A 25,694-nucleotide genomic window follows, 5' to 3' on the forward strand; every position below is an offset into this window, starting at 1 on the left:
AGCAGTGGAACCTGTTCCCTTGCGGGAGCAAAGGGAGGGCTATTACTCACGTCTATTTAAAGTGCCTGCGCACTATCCTCGACCTCTCCAACTTCAATCTCTTTCTACCTCAAGAGAAAATCAAGATGATTATGCCCAGCCAGATAAGGTCATCTCTCCGGAAGGGCGATTTAGCTCAGTGTGGTAGATCTGCAGGACGCTTACATGCATATCCTGATCTGGGGCCCACATCGTAATTTCATGTGGTTTTCTGTGGAAACAGAACACTTACAGTATCGAGTGCTACCGTTTGGTCTCGGCTTTGCACCACTTGTCTTGATGATGGCGATCATCGCAGCATTCCTCAGACTGCAGGGAATTCATGTATATTCATATTTGGATGATTGGCTTCTGCGCATTCCTTGCCCACGGGCTGCAACAGGCAATCTTCAGTCACTCTTCCAGCTCCTGTTCCAACTGGGGCTGCAGTGAACTGGTGGAAATCATCTGACGGTTGCTCAAGACCTAATTTTTTCTCGGTTTCCGTTGGGATACGGTCAGTGCCAGAGTGTTCCTGACGCAGGATAGAATTGCTGACCTATGGGCCACGTGCCAGCTTTTCCTTCAGTCCTCCCGCATGTCGGCCAGGTGGTTCCAGAGACTCCTGGGCCTTATGACTTCTTGCGTGTTAGCTCTACCTCTTGCAAGACTGAAAATAAGGCGCACACAGCGGTATCAGGTAATAATGTCCCCATACATAATGTCGCTGGGAAAAGCCATTGGCGACCTTATATATGGTGACATTATTTATGGGGACGGGTTGCGGGGATGTCCCCTTCTAAAAAACAAAAACACATATGGAGGTATCCCCCCGCATGTTCAATGTAACAATGTCACCGCAAAAAACAGCTACTTTTTTGTCAGGAGACATTTTTACAGGGACATTATTACATGGAACCCACACAGCTTGCTCTCCAGAACTGCTGGTCTCAAGCTGTGGACCCAGACTCCAAAATGATTCTGGTTCCATCCTCCATGACGGCAGATCTTCAGTGGTGGTTATCCGCCAGCAACCTTTCGGTAGGAACCTCCTTCCAGGAGGTCTTCCTACAAGTCACGGTTACAGCGGATGGTTTGGGTCTATTTGACCTAAAACATTTGACCTAATCACATTTGATCGAATTTATTTGACCTTTCTTTCAGTCTAAAATGCGAGGAGACCCCCCGCAAATCCCCCTACTGCCCCTCAACCTAATCTATACCCTTACCCACCCCATATATATATTTAATTAAATTTGACTGAGAAAATGGCCAAACAAATGCCATCAAATGTTTTTAGGTTAATTATGCCAATACCACAACAGACTTATCCATTCTAGGGTGGGGGGCGACACTACTTCACCATGAGGTGTATGATCTGTGGACGCCCCAGGACAGACTGTCCCATATCAATTACCTAGAGCTTCTGCCCGTTTTTCTAGCATTAAAAGCTTTTCAGCCATCTATCAACAACAGTGTGGTTCGAATTTGCACTGACAATTCCGTAGCAATGTTCTACATCAACAAGCAGGGGGGCACCAGGTCCCCTCCTGTGGTGGATCTAGCTATCCAGATTTGGAATTGGGCGATCCAGCACAATGTGTGGCTGCAGGCCGTGCACATTCTGGGTCACATTAATGTTGCGTCAGACTCCCTGAGCCGCCAATCTGTGGCGAGTTACAAGTGGGAGATGAACAGCGATGTACTTACCAGGATCTTCCAGCAATGGGGTTCTCTAGTGGTGGACTCCTTTGCAACCTCAACGAACAGGAAACTTCCTCTTTATGCATTCAGGGAGGGTCTCAGAGTATCTTCCTTGGGGAACGCTCTTGAGATCCCTTGGGACAACATAAAGACCTATGCCTTCCCGCCTTTGTTTTGTGTCCTACAGTCTGTGTATACAGTGTTATTAGTAATATTTACTGATTATTATGTTTTTCATGATATATACTTTGTTGATATGATCATACATTCTTCCCGATCAGAATTGATCAGCAGACACTGTGTCGACTTTGTGAAAATCAAAAAGCTCAATAACAGGTTCACACCCCTCTGAAAAATGATCTACTAGGTGGCCTTAATGACGTAGAAATGACATTCAACCCCAAGAAGAGCAAGGTGGAGAATGTGGACCCAAGCTTGTGTGAAATGAATGTAATATAGCATGGATGCTGAACATCTCCCTTTCCAACCAATCAGATTTACACTAAAGAGCAGAGAGGCGGCTACTTTTCGTAGGTGGCCCCCGCGAAATAATGCCAAAGTATAGGCTTGCAAGTGGGATATGACCAGGTTTTAACATAAGCAGGTGAAAGGTCATTAAAACATCCGCCTCAGCAATATTCACAATAGTAGATTACCCACAGCAGCTCTGACTACCCCAGGATAATGTTCTGGCCAATTCACATGAAACTAAATAAAGAGTTAAACAAGTGCAGCTCTTAGCCACAGAATCGGAAGCGGGCAAAGCCCCTCTCCCATTGAAAGCCAGCATACTGTCAATTAAAGGCTGCTCAGAATAAGTCTCATGTAGTGCAGATCAGAATCTGTTTCACAGATCCAAGCTTCAATTATCACAAAGTTGAGCATCCATTAATCCGGGAGAGGCAACCTATTCATCTTAAAAGCACACCTGGTAAAGATCAAGCATGTCCACAAGGACTTGCAAGTATTACAAACAAGCCTAAAGCATTCCATTTGGAGATGAGCTGCTTCAAGCAAGCAGCCAGACCTCAAACGCCAATGTGGAATGCATGGCCCCGTCTGTATATTTGCAAGGCTCAGAAAGGAGCAATGGGCTCTAATTGGTTAGTGATTCCTAAGAGTTAAAAAGCATGCAAGGTCAGCCGAGATCAAGCACCAGTCTTTGGAGTGGTATGGTCTGTCACTGAGCAAAGCGGGCCAAGCCCAAGATTTATCTGCAGTCCTTTTAGAAGGACGATATGTAGCTAGACGAAAGGGTTCATGACCTAAAAACCTCGTGTTTAATATGCCTCAATAATCGGCTGGTAAGGCACTGTTATAGAAGGCCACAAGCAGGGCAAAGAAGACGTAAGTGGGAAAAGACCAGAAACGGCAATTGAGGCGTGGCTAAGGTCAGCATCCGCCTTTCAGGTTCATCCGGAACAGTTGGAGTGGAGAGACCCAACGCAGGAGCAGTACAACAGCCCCTTTTGCAGTTGGTCCGGATCTGCAGGCAGCAATTGAAGCCCGGCCAAGGGCACATCAGCATCCTCCTTGATGGTGAAAGCGAAGACTGGTCAGTTAGGAAAACCAAAGGCCACCAAGTCCTAAAGAAGGGTGGTTTAACTGTTCCCAGCAGGTAGAGTGGGAGAGCTAGCTTTAAACATCGGATAACAACACTATTAGATTTGATTACTTACCCTTTTGAAATAACGGAAATAAATACATCTAGCGAATTCAATTTGCTGCAGCTTGGTGGTTTTTCGAAATTACTTTGAGAAATGGTGTACATTTTTACTATAGGGTCCTCTTTCTTTCCAGTTAACCCTCCAAATACTCTTTTGGCAAACATTTTAACAATATTTCCACGGATTTTCAAACATTAGTCTGCAGGTTTCTCCTGCTTCCTAAATGAGTGTTGTTGAATGGTGATGGTCTCAATTATTTTTCTCTGGTATTTGTGTAACTGCCATGTAATTCTGTAGTCTCAGAATTCTGTTTTCTATTTTGCTGGCCAGGAAATGGACAAACAAGTCTGCCTGAGTTTTCAGGAAATGAAGCTCTTAGCTTCATAGTTCCTGGTGTGAGATCATGCTGACTGCTTATTGGTTGAGTGGTCCTGGAATGACGTGGGGTATGCTTTTTTAAAAAAAAATATTTTTTATTATATTTTCAAAACCAAACAAAACACACATTACAACTGTTTCAATACGCAAAGAAAACATCATTAGACCATCACATTTCCATTAGAACTCCCCATCTCTCCCCCCCTGAACTAGAGCCAGTTCTCACATGTCGTCTACTGGAGCTTTATCGGGTAGCACAATACTTGAGCGGTCATCATCCGAGTCCTCTGTTCCGTTGTTACCCTGGTGAGGATTTGCCATAGAGGCCACCAATTGCCGCCAGGCCAGCAGGGGCCCTACTTCCTCTTCGCCCTCCCTAGTGACCGCTTCAAACCAGACCACAGATTCAGCTTCTACCCTTTTTAAGAGGTCTGCCCACCATAGCTCCACCCTAGGTCTGTGGGCCGCCTTCCAGCCCATGGCAATCCTGCGCTTGGCCAAAACATAAACCAAGTCCTTCATCTTGCTTATGTGTTTTGAATGTCGGGGTCTAGGAAAAAGCCCAAGCATGCATGACCAGGTCGATTCCACGTCCAACATCACTCCCCCGCCAGCCAGTTTCGTTTTAACCTCATCCCAAAACCTGTGCACCTCCGGGCAAGCCCAAAACATGTGTAGCAGCCCCGCATTCACCTCCCCACACCTGGGGCATTGCTGCGTAGCCGGTCCCCCAAACTTTGCAATTTTCCCGGGAGTCAGATAAGCCCTATGGGTAACGTACAATTGAAGTTGTTGGAATCTCGCGTTCCAGGACACCTTTTTATGGTATCTCTGGACCCACTCCCATTGCCCGTCTGTCATGGGTCCTCCCACCTCCTCTTCCCAATCTTGTCTCATTTGGAGCAATTCCTTCCCAGCCCTTACTCGCAGGAGCTCGTATATCCTCGATATTTCATGCCCGCCCTCCGATACATCATACATAGTTTCCAGGGAGGCATCGGGATCCTCCGCAAGCACTGTCTCAGGCCATCTTTCTCTAGTCTTTTTCACAAGCCTAGCGTAAGTTATATATTAGCCACCATGCACCCCCGTCTCTTCCTGCAACCTCTGAAAGTCCAATGCCTCCCCTTCCTACCATATGTCTCCGAGGGTGGCCAGGCCTACCTGTTCCCAGTATCTACGGACCGATTCAAGTAGTTGAGTCGCTCCCGCACAGCGCCACCAGTGGGGCCGGCTGGGAGTACGGCTCTGAATCCCCCATCATCCTCCATGACCTTTGCCAGATCTCCCAGCCCAGCCTCAGCAGCCGCACCCTGCCCACCAGCTTGTCCCTACGCAACCACACCACTTCCTTCAAAAAGTATGGGGCTGAGTCCCCACGCAGAAGCCTAGCCTCTGCCGGTGTCTTCGGCCGAAAGCCACCTGGCCACATACAGCAGCTGCCCCGCCAGGTAATAGAGTTCAAAATTTGGCAGGCCTATACCCCCCCTTGTCACACGGGTTCTGGAGCTTGCACAGAGCCACCCTGTTCCTGGAGTTACCCCATACGAAACCCCTACACACGCTATGAAGTTTCACAAATAGGCTCCTGGGTATCAAAAACGGGACATTCCCAAAAAAGTGCAGTCTAGGCAGGCCACCATCTTGAGCAAGGCCGCTCTCCCCATCATAGTCAGGGGCAATCTAGCCCAAAACACCATGCTGTTCTTGATCCCCTCTATCGCTTTTTCCATGTTATGTTTGTATTCCGCCTCGATCCTGTGGTAAATATTTACTCCCAAATACCTAAATGTCTCAATCTGCCACGGTATTGGCAGGATAGGCAGCCTCTGTAACGGGACATTCCTATATCCGCCCAAAGGAAACAGACTAGACTTTCTAGGGTTCACCGATATGCCCGAAAGGGTGGTGTACCGTTCCATTACCTCCAACACATACTGCAGATTTTCTTCCGGATAACGCAAATAAAGAAGCATGTCATCCGCATATAGTGATATCAGGTGCCTACCACTTACAGTACTTATGCCCACCTCCACATATTGTTGTCGCAGGCATATTGGCAACGGCTCTAATGCTAGTATATATAGCATGGGTGACCAGGGGCATCCCTGTCTGGTCCCCCTGCTAAGTTAATCAAAAAAAGGAAGGGACATGTCCATATTACTTAAAACACAATATGTTACCCACAACAATCTGAAACCTACTTACATAGCCCATTCACCAATTCAAGGTTATGTTAAGTTTAATGAATGACATGTATTCAATATTTAAAATATCATATTTAATTCATTTGCTAAACAGCACAAGTATCAAAAAACATTTTCGTAAAAAAATGCATTATATCACATAAAAAATATACAATTTAATAAAAGTGGTGATAACACAGCACATATTCAAGTTCAAACAACTACTAGAACATTCTCAACAGTAGCTAATTCAACTGTTCTTCTTTCCTACTGTGCGTAACAACGTAGCCCGACTTATATAAGTTTCTGTCCTGGATGTTGCTATTAACTGGACATTCTTCAGGGGCAGAAAATTGTCTTGTGCTTCTTGTAGACTTCTCTCTATGATTCCAGTTTCTAGAATTGGGGGTACATATAAAAACATATTACTACATTGACAAAGTAGGTTATTTAACTTAGCCTAGCTCGTCCTAATCACCATTAGGATGCATCAAGTATATATTTAATCAAATACTGGTGCTTCAAACTTGTATCCATTTAATGTTGTACAAATTTAAAAGACAATCGCAATTTTGTCCTTCACTGTTCACAGTGTTAGAGAGAGATATCTAGCACCTATCCCACCATGTTCTCATCAAATCATGCTCCCCGATGAATAGTATACTCATCGAGTACACACATCTATTCTGAACCCTAACTCAAGTCCTCACACATTCTAATAGAGTATGGCCTCACCTCCATTCACAAAAACGATTTTTCTCTCTGTTGGGCAAAGTTCCAGGGTTTTTCTCAAACCCAATTTAGATAAACAGTTCTGTTTAAAAAAACAATCAGATAAGACACTCTGTGAGTTCCTGAATGTACACAAGGTAGACCACACAGTAATAGACAGAAAGGAAGGTTCATACCTTTGAGACCCTCGATTTAAGATATTACAAATTTATGAGGTCCGGAAACATATCCAACACTTCCTGGGCCAAAATTCTATTTTACTTTGTAGCATTCCATGGGAAACAAACGTCTTCCCTAGAGTGTAACAAACACAAAGCCTCACTTTAGTAAGACATTTCAACAGAAATGTACTTTTCAATCAAGAATTACCAAGCATAAGTACCCCTGCTTACCTTTACAGTAGCTCAAATCGAATTCCATCAACAGCGTATAGTTATTTTACCGCTAACCTGCTCGAAAAAGCGAGCCTCTCCATTTATATTGCGTGCTACATTTGTGCGCACATTGATGACGTCATCACGTCGAAATGTGACGCGATGACGTCATACATTCCGCGACACGCCATGCCGTCGCCACAACAAACGTGGTTACCAAGGCAATCCACGAAAATGTCAATAAACATGGCTGCACGCCCCTTTATTGACATTTTCGTGGATTGCATGACGTCATCAATGTGCGCACAAATGTAGCGCGCAATATAAATGGAGAGGCTCGCTTTTTCGAGCAGGTTAGCGGTAAAATAACTATACGCTGTTGATGGAATTCGATTTGAGCTACTGTAAAGGTAAGCAGGGGTACTTATGCTTGGTAATTCTTGATTGAAAAGTACATTTCTGTTGAAATGTCTTACTAAAGTGAGGCTTTGTGTTTGTTACACTCTAGGGAAGACGTTTGTTTCCCATGGAATGCTACAAAGTAAAATAGAATTTTGGCCCAGGAAGTGTTGGATATGTTTCCGGACCTCATAAATTTGTAATATCTTAAATCGAGGGTCTCAAAGGTATGAACCTTCCTTTCTGTCTATTACTGTGTGGTCTACCTTGTGTACATTCAGGAACTCACAGAGTGTCTTATCTGATTGTTTTTTTAAACAGAACTGTTTATCTAAATTGGGTTTGAGAAAAACCCTGGAACTTTGCCCAACAGAGAGAAAAATCGTTTTTGTGAATGGAGGTGAGGCCATACTCTATTAGAATGTGTGAGGACTTGAGTTAGGGTTCAGAATAGATGTGTGTACTCTATGAGTATACTATTCATCGGGGAGCATGATTTGATGAGAACATGGTGGGATAGGTGCTAGATATCTCTCTCTAACACTGTGAACAGAGAAGGACAAAATTGCGATTGTCTTTTAAATTTGTACAACATTAAATGGATACAAGTTTGAAGCACCAGTATTTGATTAAATATATACTTGATGCATCCTAATGGTGATTAGGACGAGCTAGGCTAAGTTAAATAACCTACTTTGTCAATGTAGTAATATGTTTTTATATGTACCCCCAATTCTAGAAACTGGAATCATAGAGAGAAGTCTACAAGAAGCACAAGACAATTTTCTGCCCCTGAAGAATGTCCAGTTAATAGCAACATCCAGGACAGAAACTTATATAAGTCGGGCTACGTTGTTACGCACAGTAGGAAAGAAGAACAGTTGAATTAGCTACTGTTGAGAATGTTCTAGTAGTTGTTTGAACTTGAATATGTGCTGTGTTATCACCACTTTTATTAAATTGTATATTTTTTATGTGATATAATGCATTTTTTTACGAAAATGTTTTTTGATATTTGTGCTGTTTAGCAAATGAATTAAATATGATATTTTAAATATTGAATACATGTCATTCATTAAACTTAACATAACCTTGAATTGGTTAATGGGCTATGTAAGTAGGTTTCAGATTGTTGTGGGTAACATATTGTGTTTTAAGTAATATGGACATGTCCCTTCCTTTTTTTGATTAAATAGATATTATATCCCCACTGTGTAGGAGGGATTTTCACTGTAGTGTGGGGCAACCCGCGTATGAATTTATGTTTATTATCCCCCTGCTAAGTTGCCAGGTGTCTGAGACTGTGGACCCCGTTTTGACTCTCGCCATCGGGGTGCTGTAGAACAACTGGACCCACCTGAGGTATCCAGGTCCCATTCCGTATCCCCTCAGGACCGCTTTCAGCCAGGGCCATTTTACCGAGTCGAAGGCTTTGACCGCGTCTAACGACACTATGGCCAACTCGCCCGTATCCTCCTCAGTTTGGTCAATGATATGGTGTAGCCTCCTATGGTTATCGGTGATGTTCCTGCCTGGAACATGTCCCGTCTGATCTGGGTGTATCAACTTCCCAATCGCCTTCTTCAGCCTATTAGCCAGCACTGCTGTGAGTATTTTGCTGTCTTGGTTGAGCATGGACAACGGTCTGTAAGACCCACACTCCACAGCCGGCTTACCTGGTTTCAAGAGTGGGATGATCACAGCCTCGCGGAGGGACAATGGGAGTTCCCCCCTCCTCATAGGCCCCGTTGAAAGTGGCAAGCAGTGGCTGGAGTAGCTCCTGCTTATATGTTTTATAAAACTCACTAGGCAACCCATCCGAACCAGGTAACTTGCATGTGGGCAGATTCTGAATCACCACCTCCAGCTCATCCGAGGTGACAGGTGCGTCTAACTCCGCGCGTTCTAGGTCGTCTAGGGTGGGCAACTCTATGTCCTCCAATGTGTCCAGTATGTCTTGACACATATCCTCCCCCGTGTCCTCGTACAAGTGTCTGTAAAACTTGAGGAACTCCTTGTTTACCCCCTCTTGGGTGTTGCAGATGCAACCTCCCTCATCTCTAATCTCACTGATCACTGAGCGGGGGTTCTCACTCTTATATAGCCAGGCCAGCATCCTGCCCGGCTTGTCGCCCCCTGCGTGTATCCTCTCCGTGTATTTCCTATAATTGAGTCTGCACAGCCTATCCCAAAGTGCACTGCAGGACAACCGTAGCTCTTTTATCTTGGTTCTGTTATCATGGGCAGTGTTCTCGCAACGTGTGAGATCTTCCAGCTCCCTTTCCGCTTCTTGGAGTTCCTTTTCTATACCCCCCTGGAGCCCTTTAGCTTTGGAAATGGCTACCCCACGCACCACCACCTTGAACGCTTCCCACAGTGTGCCCACAGAACGTACGCTTCCCGTATTTATATCAAAATATTCTTCGATGGCATCCCTCACACCCTCCCGGAACCCCTCGTCCTGCAGAGTCTCGGTCCTGAGTCTCCATGTTGGGATCCGCGGTCTTGGGGGCTGGTGTCTCCACTCTACTACCAAGGGGGAGTGGTCAGATAATACTCGGGCCTTGTATTCCGCTCCCACTATGTCTCCCACTATCTCGGCCGTTACAAACATATAATCTAGCCTTGTGTGCATATCATATGGCGCTGCGTAGTATGAATATTGCCTATCCATAGGATGCAACCTTCTCCACACATCCTCTAGGCCTAGGTCTTTCAGTAAGGTTCCCAGCGCTTTAGCCGCCGGCGCCGTTTTCCCTGCCCTGTCCATTGACCTGTCCATCCTGTGATTCAGGGTACAATTAAAGTCCCCCCCCCCCACACCACACCACCGTACCCCCTGCCAGGGGGCCAAGTTTACTGTAAAGGGTCCTAAAATAAGCGGCTGTGTCGTTATTGGGGGCATACAAATTTATGATATGCACTTCCCTGTTTTCCAGGAGACCCGTTACCACCACCATTCTACCCTCCGGGTCTACTGTAGAGCCAAGCACCCGAAACGGCACATGCGGCGCCACCCAAGTAATAACCCCTCTAGCGTACGCCGAGTACGCATCACCCACAACATTGCCCTTCCATTTCCTCCTAATCGCCTCCAGCTTCTCCCTAGTGAGGTGGGTCTCCTGCAGTAGGGCTGTGTCTATAAGCATCCTCTTTAAGTACAGCATCACTTTATTTCGTTTCAGGTAGCTGTTAAGGCCCCGTACATTCCAGGTCACAACTTTGAGATTACCCAATGCCATCTGTTCGGACTATCACCATCCTAACCCTTCCCTTAATGCTGCCCTTGCTAGTTCGTTTTCCGGCTCTCTCCCTACTATTTACAAACAAAATCCCCCTTCCCCATCCCCCAAATCCACACCACAGCACACAACTCCCCTCCTCCCCCTCCCTACCAACCCCCAACAGTTGCCCAGCTCCATCCCTGGATCTCAGGCCTACCCACGTCTGGACCTGTCTCGTATCCGAGAACAAGGACCCCGCAGGGCGTCCCCAATCTAACAGTGACCTAACTAAGTATACTACTATTGGGTTCAGAGGGTGCTTCTCAGGAGCTCCTGGTCATCTATTTAGGAGAAGTGCATCCAACGGGACCCGCCAGCAGATACAGTGACTTCCTCCCCACAAGCACAATACCATTCTATATTCCAGTCCCAGTGTCATGACTATGGCACCATGGGTGCCTCCGCAACGTGCTTCTTATCTCCAGCCGCTTCCTTCTGGACATCCGGTTCCTGAGGTCGACCCTGCATATCCAGCCAATCCATCGCTTCAGTCGGTGTCTCGAAGAAAAGGGATCTGTTCTTGTAGAACACCTTTAACCTGGCAGGGTAGAGCAACATGTAGCGATGGCCTGCTTCTCTAAGCCTCCTTTTCACCGATCCGAAGTTCATTCGACTACGCTGTACAAGCAGCGTATAGTCTGGATACGCCGTTATTTTCGCTGACCCCTTTCTATCATTCCTCCTTTCCGGAAAAATTTGAGAATCTTCTCGCGGTCACGATAATTCAAGATCTTCGCGATCAGCTGCCGCGGGGGGGCTCCTGGGGCCGGTCTCCTGGTCAAGGCCCTATGCGCCCTTTCAACCGCGAACCCCTGGGTCAACTCCCCGCCTGTAATCGCCTGCAAAAGCATGGTTTCAACGTATTCAGTGGGGTTCGGTCCTTCCATCCCTTCCGGTACAACCACTATGCGAATGTTATTGCGTCTGGCGCGCCCCTCTGCTTGCTCTGCTCTGTCCTCCAGATTGCCTACTCGTTGCACGAGGGCATGAAGCTCCTTAGCATGTGCAGCGCACGCCTCCGTGTTCGGGGCTAACTCTTTCTACAGTGCCCCAGTGCGCTCTGCGATCGTTCGCACGTCCTGCCTCAGCAGGTTCACCTCTTCCTGGACCGCTCCGATCTTGAGGTTCAGGCCCTCATGCAGCTCTTTCATGGCTAGGCCCAACTCCGTTTCCCAGGCTACCTTCAAGTCAGCAATTGCTGCCAGCACCTCCTGGATAGTACCCCGTGGGTCCGCCACCGCCACTACTTTTGCCCCCCTCCGCGCCCGGGGGCGACTTGGCGTAGGCCTCCATCGTGGGCTGCTTGATCCGGGGTCGCACCACTTTGGAGGATATCCTGCTGCGTCAGTTGGGCAAGATCCTGCCGTGCTTCTCTTCACACCACTGTCCGCGTGGTCACAAACCACCCACTGCTTTCCAAACCTGCGCCTGTCCGCCGCACGTGCCCAGAGTGGGCTGTGTCCTCCCACGTACTCACGCGCCCTCGGTGTTATGTTACCGGGCTCCGCCGTGCATCATCCATGAACAGCGCTCAAGAGCGCTCACCCATCCCCTTCGTGCCTTCGCTTCGCAGGCACAAGGCCATCCGGTGTGTAGGGCGGTCACCAATGTGGCACTCCCGCACCCATATTCAGGGGGCCCCTGTGTGCTTCAGAGGGGGCCCTAGTAGGTATCAAAGGATCAACAAAAAGTCTTAAATCAGCCAGTTTCGGCTGATCCGCGCTGACGTTCCAAGGCGCAGGCCCGGCGTGATCAGGCCAATGCACACTCATATGGTGTGCTGTGTCCGTGTTGGACCCTATGGTGTCACAGCATCCACTTCACTCCGTGTCTCCAAGGGGGGGGCCAGCGCACCCCACAGCGCCCACGACTGCCCTCCTCTCAGGCAACCCAGCCCAAGGGTATCCAGAACGCACTGAAGATCAGCCTCAGTCTGTCGGCAGTCTCAATGGGGTTTTTCCCTTCTCAGAGTAGGTTCGCAGTGCCAAGGTGCCTGCAGCAACAGCCGCTCCCACGATTTCACCACTCACAGGGTCTGCGGCTACTTTGTTGCCGATGCAACAATCACGCGGCCTTTCCCCTCCGGCGCTGCCACAATGTGTCTTTCTGGGCGCCAACGACTCCGCCGCGGGCCCAGTCACGGCTGGCTGTTCGCTCTGCAGGATCCTGTACCCTTACAGCCCGTGGGTTAAATCCACTTCAGGTTTGTGCGTCCTCCGTCGTGCGCTCTCCTAGTGCTCTCTCTCCGCTTCCCAGTCTGCCCGCGGGCGATAATCGCAGAGTTCACCGCAGGGGCCTTGCCAGTCCTAGACGGACGATTGCAGCGGTGCTCTTGCGATCTCTGCCATCTCCTTTGTTATAGCCGCCATTTTGTCCTTGTCCCCGATCCGGGACCCGCGACAGACAAATAGGGATAGTTCGGGATCCGAGCCTTCCACACACACCAGACTCAACGGGTGTCGCCTCAATGTTCATGTACATACTTTTCTTGGTATATTCTACTCTTGTATGTAAACATTCAGAGCCTGGACTAATGTACGTTCTGACTGTTGTACTATGATGCTTGTGTAACGATATGTAACTCTGCTGTACAGATGATTATGCGCCCAGTTACCTGAGGGTTTGGATGCGCTTTATAAATAAACAAACTAAACTAAACTTCACACGCATGGATGTAATTTTCCAGCGCCAGCTGGTCACCACACGCGCACCGCTCCCACAGGATCATCTCGGGATCAACAGAGCTCCACACGAACACGACCTTCTACATGGCTGTCCAAGCCACGCCCCCGACGTGGGGTATGCTCGACTGTAAATGGTAGTTGACATCCTCTGAGGGGAGGAGAAATGAGTGACTTGGTGAGTGATTGCTGACTGCAGCCAATGGCTGTAGGGGCCTTCTGACTGGATAGGGAAGCTGTGCTTTTTGTGAGAAGGTGAGTGGGCTGTGAGAGGTGTGGACACATTTCAGGTGAGTGAGGTAACAGAGTACCCCGCACTGAATGGGGGTCCCAATTAGGTTCTCCTCAGATTCTCCCCTCTCCTATAGGGTAGGAGAAAATCAAAATACATAATAACTGGAAAACTGACATTATGCGGATCAATGCGTAGTGAATGAGGTGCCTTGAGATGGTCATGAGTGAGGCACCCAGGAGAGGAATACACATTGCTATGTATTGATGACAGACCAAGTGGCTTTTAATGGGTAAAACGGGTACAAGGGGGATGTACACCCTGGACTCCAAGGGGATCCTTGAGCATCTGAACTCTTACATTCCTAACTGAAAGACATTCCTGAGGAGAGATGTATGGTGATTAGCAGCCATGCAACACTAATTTCAGGCAACACGTCCACAGGGGTCCCTCGGTTGCCTCAGGTGTTGCCCGACAGGCATCAAATGGGAGGAGTAGCATAGCTCTCTCCTGTCCCCTGTCCCACCACAGGAGAGGTGTATATACAAATGTCTTCATTCAGCCCACTACATATAGATTGTCACCCAGGGTTCTGTTGCCTGACCGGTAACCCGCTTTGGAGAGAAAGAAGGTGCACCCTGTAGTAGTTTGTAGCTTGAGATATTCTGTGTGGAGGAATAGAGGCTGTCTTCCACACCCTGGTGAGGCCCAATGCTTTACAAACAGGAGAGTGAGGGGGTGACACTGAGGCAGGGCTGACCATACACTAACAGAGCTTTGAGGGTTCGTGATTGTGGCCCAACCATCCTGATTACAAGAAGTGGAGTGGGACCAAGACCGGGTGGCCTCTGGCTCTGCTTGGCTATAATTTGATCACAATTTGGATCTATAGCTATATATACATATACATGATTGCCGGCAAAGTTATTTACTATTTGTATCCTAATGGTTACAGTTTTGTCCAATTACGGTGCAGATGGTCCTGTGTTTATGTGCGCCTATTTGATATTGCCTGCTGATAGCACTATATAGGTTGGGTCCTGTTGCACGAAACTTAATAAGTGGAGACACTTCTCACATACACCGAACACCATGAATTGGAGGGTCTGCATTTTCCATGTGTCCGGGGGTGGGGGTGCGCAGTAGATATTCCCAAGAACTTAGGAGCACCCCTAATCACCAGTGCATCAGACAATGCCACCGCGTGAGGCTCCAAGGGCCTGTGTTTGCCCTGTCTGGGGTGTCACAGGCGTTTGGGGGTTGAATTTACATGGAGGGTCCACAAATAACTAATGTACACAAACCTCCAATTCGATTTGCATGTCCACTTTGTCCTTTGTTCCCACATCAAATGTTTCCCTCTAATGAGTAAGGTCTGTGGTCCAGGAACCCAGAAGAACACACACTGGCGTGTAGGATTATGATATGTTAGGAGCCTGCAGGGACTCCATCGAATCTGGATTCTGTTGCCGCCAGCTCATCTCAATTCATCCTCAGATGAAGGCACAGGCATGTGACCTGCCCATGATCTCCTCCCTAGCAGTATCCTTTGATTTGGAGAGTACAGAAGAGCCATAAGGCCAAGGCCTATAGCAATGGTTCCAACATGCCCAGCTCCCTATGAAGTGAATGACTCTGCAAATAGCAGATCAAATATTGAACGGTCAGGCTGGACTTCACAGCAACGAAGCGATAGTAAAAAGACTTAGTACTTTCAGAATATTTTGAGGGAATTGCTGTTGATAAATTGTATTGTGACACCAAGAGTCTTCAATAGCACATGAGCAAATTTGATGTCCGAATATGGTGTCCCTGAAAGGAACTGCGCAGCTCACGGCCTTGAAGCAGTGATGTATTTTGTGAAACCCCCTCCACTTGTTCTGTAGCCACTTATGCTTTGTAACCTGAAGTCTCATCTACTGTCTCCACTCCACTCTTGGTCTTTCCATGCCCTTTATATATAGCTGGTGATGAGCACTGCCACCATTTCACCCTGTAAAGTCTGCTCTTTACAGTTTTTGTCAGGTGAAGTCTTGTACTTCCTCACCCCCTCTTCTGCCTGTGCGTTGTTAGCTGAAGTAGTGTGAACAGTCTTGCAACTTCTCTTCTGTGCAGTCTACTTGTCTGAATTCATTTGTGCGGTCAACGTTCTCTTGATCTGTGCATGCCTGTTAGCTGGATTTGCTTGGACAGTCTGATCCCTTCTCTTGTTCTGTGCCTGCTTTGCTAGCTGAAGGTGTATAGACGGCTCTACCCCTCCTTTTTTTGTGAATGCTTGTTAGTTGAAGTCACGGGGATGGTTCTCACCCATGTTCTTCTCTTCGGTGGCTTATTAGCTGAAAGCATTATAAACCCCAGATCTAACTTCTTTAGTTTTGAGCGTGCTTGTTGGCTGAAGTTCCATGGACAGGCTCACAGGTCCTCTTGTTCTGCACTTGCTTGCGCTGAACTCCCGTGGATGGTCTCGCCACTCTGTCCAGTGCATCTAAATTAACTGAAGTCGAGGGTTTGGTACCACCCATGGCCTTTATCTGTGCTTGCTTGCTAGCTGAAGTCACGTTGTCAATGTCGCCCATCATCTTGTTCTTCACATGCTCATTTCTGTTGGCTGCAGCCACAAGCAATGTCTCACACCTCCCCCCTTCTCTCCTCAGACATACATCGGATCGGTCCTGGTCTCGGTCAACCCTTACAAGGAGCTGGAGATCTACAGCAAGCAGCACATGGAGCGGTACCGAGGAGTCAGCTTCTACGAAGTCTCGCCTCACCTGTAAGTGACTCTATCTTTGAGAGAAGGCACAGTAGAGTAGAGCTTTATTGCAGAGAAATTAAATACAGTGTGCTCCCACGTGTGCTACAGGCTATTACCTTGGCCCAGTGACAACTGGCCAAATTGTCTGCTAGCCTAATGCTTTAGAAAAATCCTGTTACACTTATGTGCTGGTGTAAAGGATGCAGTAGCGCTTTGAAAGTACCTCTTAGTAGGGCACTTGCAAGAATACCACATGGGCAACCTGATCAAGCCATTCAAATGGGCGTCCAAGGTACACTACACCTCAGTCACAGACCACTAGCGCTCTAGTACACACAATGGAAGACTGGTTTACTGGCAAACATATGCTCATTTGGTGAAGCAGGTATATTTAAGATAACATTTATCAAAATGCCAAGCATGTGCCTTGTATAATGTGATGGAGGATTACCTTCACTCTTTTTACAATCCAAATTCCGTTGCTGTACACCCTCTCGATCCCTCTGCCTCCCATACGGCTACACCAGGTACTAAAGTGTGTATGCACAACACTCTGTATTATAGAAGGAGTTTATTTGTATTGCTCTGATTATTAGGACTTGTGGTGTTTTTAATTATGTTCCTGTGATTATTATGATTGATATTAATAGTATGGTTATTAGCTGATGTGAATTGGCTGGATTGGAATGCATTTGCACCTTGTGGATTTGACAGTCTCCACATTCATTTGTTCTGGCTCTGATTCACTTCAGTGAAAATCCAGGAAAATTGTTAAATGGATGTTTGTAAATCTGGGGCGCAGGGAGGTAGGGATTCATGCAATTGGGGAGGAGCTTGATATGATTTCTATAAGAGGAGCCCAAGCTGAAAAATAATTTGTCTATTTCATTTCATTCCAAGCAGATGGATCATTGCGCGTTTTGTAAAAAGAACATGCTTTGCAGACAATATGAGAGTCTTGCCTAGAAGGCCAATACACATCTATTTATGTCTACAGATTTGGAGGCTGTGTTGCTGTCCAAGGAGTTGACTTAATGAAAGTAATGACATTTGGTCCATCACATCCTGGACCAAAGAGCACAAGGATCCTTGTAGGATTTCTTCTTTGGCAAATGACTTCAAGCTGATTACAACCACATTTTTAGTTGCCGGTGAAGCCGGAAATGTTAATCATGCCTCATAATGGGCAGGTGCCAAAACTCACAGCGTGGAATCGGCAGTCCATTTCCAAATCGGTTTTGCTTAAAAAAGGACAAGTAGTACATGGAAATACTAGACCTCAGACTAAGACATTGAATCAATAAGAGGGAAAAACTAAAAGAAATACAAAATCCGGTTAGCGTGTGTGAGCAGTAGAAACCTCCAGGCCATGAGCATATCGGGGATGATCTAACACACATTGTGTATATCACACAACACAGATTTCGTTGTATGTTAAAACGCACATTGGTAAAGCCCACTGGCTTTGGCTTTTATATTGCATAATGACTTTGTGTTGCCAGATTTTCTCCTAGTATGCCATGTGTTGACATCTGTGACAAGTCGCTCTTGGAGGACATCACATATTTCTTAGATAAAGGACTGAATCCAACCCCTTTGAACTTCTATGTTTACAATTACCTCACCAGGGCATTGAGAGGCCTGTAAAGAGGCTTCACACCTGTAAGATGGTGTATGATAGCGGGAGCAGGCAGAAGGAAGCTGAGGAGCAGGAGAGTGTGTGGTTATACAGTGTTCCTCTGGCGAAGTTCCATTCCCGTCCAGCGGTGGGAGTGGCCCTGATCAGGTCCTGTGGGGGCGAACAGCAAGCTGTCCAGACGTGTCCAAGATGCCTTAAGAACCAAGCTACTGAGATGTTTGCCAGAGTGTACCGCAGACAGCCGAGAGGTGTGCGGGATGCCGTGAGCCTCAAATCGCTAAAAGGTTTGCAAGATGGTGTGAGCATCAAGCCACTGAATGAAACTCTTTAATAACTAAGCTGCTAACATACGTGTGAGATGCCAAACACCCCCCATTGCCCAATGGTGTGCAAGATTCCATCAATCCAAGCCACTAAGAGATGCGGTAGATGCCAGGAGCCCCAAGCCACTGAGTGGTGTGCGAGATGTCATGAGGGCCCGATGCTTAAAGGTCCTCTGCTGCCAAAATCCTAAGACACTGAGTACAAAAGTGTTGAAAGGCTGATCAACCACTGGTGTATCCAGAATAATGGTGAAGAGTGCGACTAGGTGAACTAGCACCTGGAACCCGCAAACAAATGAAGTAAAGCGGGGCAACGCAGCCTTGTGAGACTTGGGGCGGAATCCCCAAAACAGTCAAGTTTTGATAAGGAACTCGTTGAGAATCCCTGTGATCTTTGATGAATAAATTCACAATCTGGAAAAACATTAACGAGAGTGAAAATCCTAAAGAACAGAGAGCAAATACTTAAAACAATCTTCGATGGAAACTGTTTAGCTCTGTTTGACTTTGCCTCTCCTCTGGAAAATCCTGTCACAGACGCATCATAGGTCAGACATTGCCATCAAATTGCAGGTACTCGTTCATATGACAAGAATCTTCATAAAATTTCAGGTGCATCAAATGCCAGGTATTGCTGCTATAAATGCCCAGGTACTAGCATCATATGCCAGGCATTATCGTCAAATGCCAGACGTTCACACCATAAAAGAATTCACATGGGAGGCATTCCCATCTTTTTATAAAGAGCTTTTCACTGAAAGATTGATTTGGAAAAGTGTGTGTCCGCGCGCGTGCGCTGGGGTGAAATCCCGATGGGAGGAAAAATGGGAGTTCAGGGGGGTTAAAACGCTGAATATAAAAAAAAAAGGGAAAACAACATTTTAAAGATCTCAAGAGAAAAATACCTTTACAGTGCAGGTTTTCTGAACAAAAGAAAATCGGTCAAAGTAAATCAGTCTTGTTCTCATGAAGCCTTTAAAAAAGGTAATTTCACATGTGTAAGGTATGCAAATCATATGCGCAGGTACTCCCATCATATGGCAGGTCCTTGCATCATATGCCTCTTATGGAACTTCCATCTAAATGGTTTGGGGTAGGGAAAGGGCACTTCACTACACTCCAGCTACTTTCAGGGGCATACAAGCTTTGGTGCATCCCTGATCTCCCCTTCCCCTGCCCAGTGCACTTTAACAAAGGCAGAGGGTGAGAAGGGTGGCCAGGTGGTTTACTGATGGTGGGATAGGAGCACACCATCCCTGCTCAATCCCTCTCCTTGCCCGCTCCTTGCTCACCAAAGCCCGAGGTGCCAGGGAAACAGCTGCGACCATGCAAGAGAAGGAGTTCAGCATACCTCTTCGTCCACTACCCTGCATGCCTCTTCAAGTGCCATGTTGGCTGCTTGGCAGAGATATCAGATAGAGGTAGACAGAATAGAGAGGCACCACTGGAGGGTGACTTACCTCTTTTCACCCATTGGGCTTCTGAGTGTGACTGGTCAACAGTAGAGCCAATCACAGGACTGCAATCTACCCTTTGTTCTTCTTTAGGTGACCAGTCTTGGCAGCTCTTCCTTCTACCACTGATCACATCCTGATGTGGCTGTCAGGTCTGGTCTTCAAAATCCAATGCAGGAGCTGCTGAGCCCCACAATCCCACCAAGATGTAGCACAATCAACCACTAGGCAACAGCTGAGCCTGTGACACCCCAGGGGGAAAGGGGAAGTGGAGAAAACAAAAAAACTCAGACACTGGAACTGGAACTCCAGGCTCCTTCAAGCATCTGCATGGAGAGAATGTAATTACATGTTACTAAACACAAAAACTCACCACCCCTTGTTCATATTTCCAAATCTAGTAATATGCTTTTTACCTGAAAACTCCTCTGCTTAAGCCAAGAGGAGAATTGGATTAAAGTCCTCACTTATGATGACACGGAGACTATCCAAAACCTAATCCCTTATTTTCTGAAATGGAGTTCTACTTGACTACTTTACTTCATAGTCTCTTCCAAGAAAAAACCCAGAAATAACCAAGTTGAAAACTTGCTGTTCTAGTTACACCTGACTGGGTTTGAACAGTTTATGGCTTTTAGATTTGCTTGCAATAGATTGTGTTCATGGAGGACTTGAGTATACAGATACTCCTTTACAATTGTGTTGTGCTTCCTTCTGACACATTAAGAAAGTGTCCAGAAATATCTACGAGTCTGACTTACTGCTCCAAAAGCACTAATGCTCCCTAATGGTGTTGATAGAATCATTAAATTACTGGAAGATTGCGTGCTCCTTATTGGCCTTCTTTTATATCCTTTTGAATCACTTGTAGTCTTGCCTTTGAAACAGATATTGCACCAACTCACTAACAATTAAATTCTTAAAATGATGCACTGTCTTTAAAAATTCTGGAAAGTTTGTAATGTCAGAAATATATATTTATGAACCAATGAATAGTCTGCTTCCGTCGCCGCGCATTCGCGCTAAAAGGAAACCAAACTAGCCAGCAGATAAATAAACGAACTGCATCCGCTTACTGAAAGGAATTTACGATCCGGAGATAACAAGAAAAAAGGTAACGCTACGCTTACCGAACACTCCAACTGTAGGTACAGATGTTCGCTTCGATCTCACCTCAGGAGTCAAGAAAAACCGTTTAGGCTGATCTGCGTCTCGATCTTCAGCCCTGCCTCCCTCATAAAGCTGACCGCAACATCCTGCAGATCTCACACGTGACCGCTACAGCGTCGGACAAAAGTAACAATGTTAGAAAAAATGCTAAGCTACACTCGCTCTGCTCCGAACGCACAAAATCACATGCACAAAAAAGGCAAGTCATTCAGATCTCACTTTACTTAACAGCTTTATCTAAAGTTCCAAAGATTACCTGGCACTGTACTTAAACAGATTGTTATTTTCTTGAACACCAAACTAGGTAAATAATTATCTCAAATCAAAAACTTGAAAGATGAAGAAACAATCCTCCTTTTCTTCAGAGATTAATCCTTCAGATGAAAACTTGACCTTGCGTTCTTTCCTAAAAGATTGAAAATGATATTTCCAAGGCTTCTGGGCCTAAATTACTGGAGCTTGAACAAACATGACTGGCTTTCTTGAAATCTCTAATGAAAGGCAGTTTAGAATGTTTGGAACTGTCCATTGTCAAACCTTCAACCAATCACTGCTCCTGCTCCCTTCCCTCCATCTTGGCTTGGGAAAACACAAACATCCTGAAAACTTAAGTTAAGGTCAAGGCAACACCAAAGGTTTTAAACTAGAGACAACAATAGATTTAAATAAATTACTAAAGTGTAATTTACCAAACTGAATCTATTTACCCAAGACTAATGTGTACTAAACTGTGTCTTTTTAACCAATGTTTATTTAAACAGAGACCTGACAGTGGCCTGGGCAGCGGGATCAATGCCCTCCCAAGCATAGCTTTTCTTAGAGAGGGACTTTCAGCCAATGCTCACATTAAATGAAATCACAAGATGAGATGAGGCTGCAAGGCTCAGAAAGCAGACTTTAGGCAGATAAAATAGAGTTGCTGCAAGAGTCAAATGGTGCCCTCTCCACTGCATACCCCAGCCCTCTCTCTTATGGTATTAGTCTTAAGCCCCCCTGGATGGCATTTATCAGATAGGCAGTACTTAATAGTTTGACCTGTAAATATTGTCCATCGTCACCGGACGGACCACAGAGTGACCTTGTTTTACGCACTCTGTTCTATGAGAGGGAAGTAATCCATTATCCACTTTGTACATGTTTCCATTTTATGCCAGCCACATGCAAGGACTCATGGTGTGGGAGTCATGGCAAGCAGACCTGGCGATACTGTTGGAGTATACAAAGTGGCCTAAGGCTTGCACCAATATTTAGAAGGTCTCTAGGAAGCTAGATCCAAAGTACTATAACTTAACCAACAACAATTCACCTGTATAGGATGAATCCTGCCGTACCAGCCACCTTTTCTGGATGTTATCCACCTACAAACATTTTCCTTCACGTAATGTGGGAACCCCCAATGATAGGAAATTCTTTTTGGAGTATTTTACAATATTTTGGAGGTTTAGATAAGATAGTCCAATTTGAGCTAGCTCGGTGTATACTAGCTTTGTACACAGAGTAAGGCTGACAAATTGCTACATGTATTGCTCCAGCCTAGTTATGTACCAAATGCTACTGTGAAAAACCAGAGGGTGTTTCACAACCTAGGCCCCTGGGATCCCGTACTCGGGTGGCCAGGGAAAGGCCATCGCTTTTTGATCCCGACCCTTGGGGTGGACAGGCGAGGGAGGATCACTTGGGTATGGGGTCGTCTGGGAGTGGGGAGAAGCACCCGATGGTGAGACATGGTATCCCTCTTTTTCCACAACCCATCTAACCACTATCCTGGCTTATTTTGTGGGAAATTACAGCTCCCATAATTCCTCCCCACTTTGCATTGACACTACTACTGAGCAGAAGAAGATGAGGAATGAGGCCAGAAAGATTACCTCTACTGATTTGCAATGGCTCTGTCCTTGTAATGAGGCCAGGCAGAGTCAAGCACGTAATCCTAACTATATACACATGCCACTTGCTAACACTCCCTGTCAGGATAAAAAGTGGCACACACAGGCATACTCTGAGCGAGGGTGGGTAAGAGAAGAAACCGCTCTTTCAGGACTGAAGCGAACCAGGCTATGTAAATTGGGAGGCCAAGGGGCTGATCGGCAGTTGCGAAGAACAAGAGAGAGCCAGGCGAGAATGCCACTTTCAGGAAGCCGTAAACGTTCCAAGAGTGAAACCGAGTGAGCGGAAGAGAGAAACCTTTAAGGTGCTTGGAAGTGGCCCTGTAACACTCCCGGGTGAACGGCGGAGTTGGGGAGGAGCAGAGGAGGCGTTGGTAACAGCTGTGACTGCCCCATGAAAGGCATCGATGCAAGTAGACCAATTAACATGATCGGTGAGTTATCGAAAGCAGCAAAAGCCTGGTTTGTGTTAAAAGCAAAAGTAACTGTAACCCAAAAGCTGAAGATTGCACGCTTGTTGATAAAATGCGTAATGGAAAGGACAATTGCTGAATTGTAAAAGGAAAGGATACAAAGTAACTGAGGGGTCCTGCGAGACGAAATCGCACATCCGAAAGTCTCTGTGAAAAGTTCTTAGTTGAAGTGTATTACAATGGGAACCAAAGGCAAGAAAGTAACCGCGATCCCGAAACAAAGTTGAATAAGTGAAAAGCAAAGTATGTGAACTCTGAATATGTCAAGAGGGCAATGTATATGAACTTTGATAGAGGCCAAGAGGGCAAAGCAAAGAAAATAAAATCATAAGAAGCCAAGAGGGCAAATCAAGGAAAAAGAAATACCAAGAAGTATTGGTGTTGCATGTGAACTTTAAAAGATGGCCTGAGGGCAAAGTAAAGAGAATAAGAAACTACAAGTACCAAGAGGCATTGGCATTGCAAGATGAGGAAGATTGTTGATGGTAGGGTTGCTTAAAGAGAGGTCGAAGTGGTCATGCAGTGGTCTACGTAAAATCCTTGCAGTTTCTAAAGTCTTTGACAGTGAAAAGACACCTAAGACAAAACATCGGGAAGAGAAACCCCACAAAGTGAGTAGACAGGCTTGAGCCCGGCAGAGGGAAGCCTGTGCAGAACTGTGATAAAGTGAATGTGAAAAGAGAGGCAGGCTCGAGCCCGGTGCAGGGAAGCCTTTGTGGAATTGTGGGAAAGTAAAGGTCAAAAGCTGGACTGTGTATTTATGACACGGCGGACAAAGCCTAAGGAAGTCATTGAACAACCCGAAGCTTGCTTGAAGCCCATGCCTGAACTGTTGAATTGTACCAATAAGCAAGTGTCCAAGACTGATAGAACTGTGCCATCCACCTATCCTTTTTAAGAAACTCTCTAGACCCCGTGCTGCTGAACGTGGGGAAGGGAGTTTTTACTCAAGCCATTCTGACATTTCCTTTGAGACACTGTTTCCTTTTGTATTCCCTCAACACATTTGTCCTTTTGAGAAGGAGGGCAAGGTTAGTTTTAGTATAGGCCTTTTTAGTTTGACTAGACTGACTTGGACATGTTTACTTGTTTGATGGTCAAGACTACTCCCACTCTAGAGTTAGGGCCAGTTAGGAATTCTACCAACCCAACCAAAATACCAAATAAAGATTTTCAAAACTTATATCTATTGTGTCTGTATCTACTATTGATACCATGCCTTCCTTAAACTACATATCGATGTCATGGAATGATCCCACAGATACACAGGAGAAAAATGGCATGCAGACAAATCCTGTTTCGTGGTTTCAGAAACTGAATCCATTGGTAGAATACGGGGCAGCCAAGCGGGAAATGTTAGCACTATTCTAGACAGGAACGTGATGATGTCCAGAATGTTCTAACACTTAGATATTTCACACTAGAGTACTGTGTACATGAGTTGAAGCTATTGTTCCCGTTCGATGCAAAACTTCACCCCTGGCCCAGACTATGTTGTGCTTCCCTCGGGCCTAATTGACTATAAATGGAATTTAAGTGCAAGGTGGGATGTGGGTTTGGGGCAATGTGATGAGTAATTTTTGATTCCTTTGCCATTCTTTTTCCAAAATTGTTGGCTTCGGATTTGTTTACATTATTATTGCTGATTATACAATACTTGCCCTGTGCTTCGTGTGAAAATATTTGTTTTAATCCATGCAATTGAACAGGAAGTGTGAAGATGTAGATGGCTAGTCACCTGTACTCTGTTTACAGTGTTGACTGTAGGAGTGAGGTGTTTCAGAAGATGTTGCAGGTACTTTCGTCATGCTTGTAATATGTGGCAACCTTGTCTTGTCATGGCTGAGTCTTGTTGGGGGAAAGGAGGGGAGTAGTTGTCTCTTGCAGCACTAAACCAGGTGGGGAGCAGCCCTGGAAGGTTAGATGCTGCAAGCTAGATGCAACCCCACTCACTGTAATGGCCAATCCACCCATGCCTGTTGGTAGCAGTGGTTGAGAAAATCAGTGCAAAAGTCTCCGAAGGGGACAGAGCCGGATGAAATCTAGGATAACGCAGTTATAATTTTGGGCGGAAATATTTCAATAAAGATACATAGCTTATACTTTATCTCTTTCAAGGTGGGTTAAACAAGTTTATAAATTGAAAGTATTCACTCTAAGGTTGAAAGCATTAGTTGTTGCCTAACCTGTGGAGTCACGGCACGTAATATCCCTGCCAGGGTTTTGTATGGTCTTTGGATTATGCATAGCTGTCCCAGAGGGATGCTGAGCCACTCTTTTCAACTGCACTACAGGACAACCTTAGGAAAAAAAAGGGGTGATCCAGGAGGTCTTTTGATTGG

General features: G+C 46.1%; 1 protein-coding gene across 5 annotated transcripts in view; it reads left to right on the forward strand.

The window, feature by feature from the left end:
* MYO1C (myosin IC) overlaps positions 1–25,694 on the forward strand; it is a 662,069-nt gene that overhangs the window by 364,247 nt on the left and 272,128 nt on the right. For all 5 annotated transcript variants that reach the window (XM_069615425.1, XM_069615428.1, XM_069615429.1 and 2 more), the window contains exon 3: positions 16,310–16,425. In XM_069615425.1, coding sequence (XP_069471526.1) covers positions 16,310–16,425 — 116 coding nt within the window. The remainder of the gene's footprint in view (positions 1–16,309; positions 16,426–25,694) is intronic.

This window comes from Ambystoma mexicanum, chromosome 9, assembly GCF_040938575.1.
Source record: "Ambystoma mexicanum isolate Mex_15411 chromosome 9, UKY_AmexF1_1, whole genome shotgun sequence".
Lineage (NCBI taxonomy): Eukaryota > Metazoa > Chordata > Amphibia > Caudata > Ambystomatidae > Ambystoma > Ambystoma mexicanum.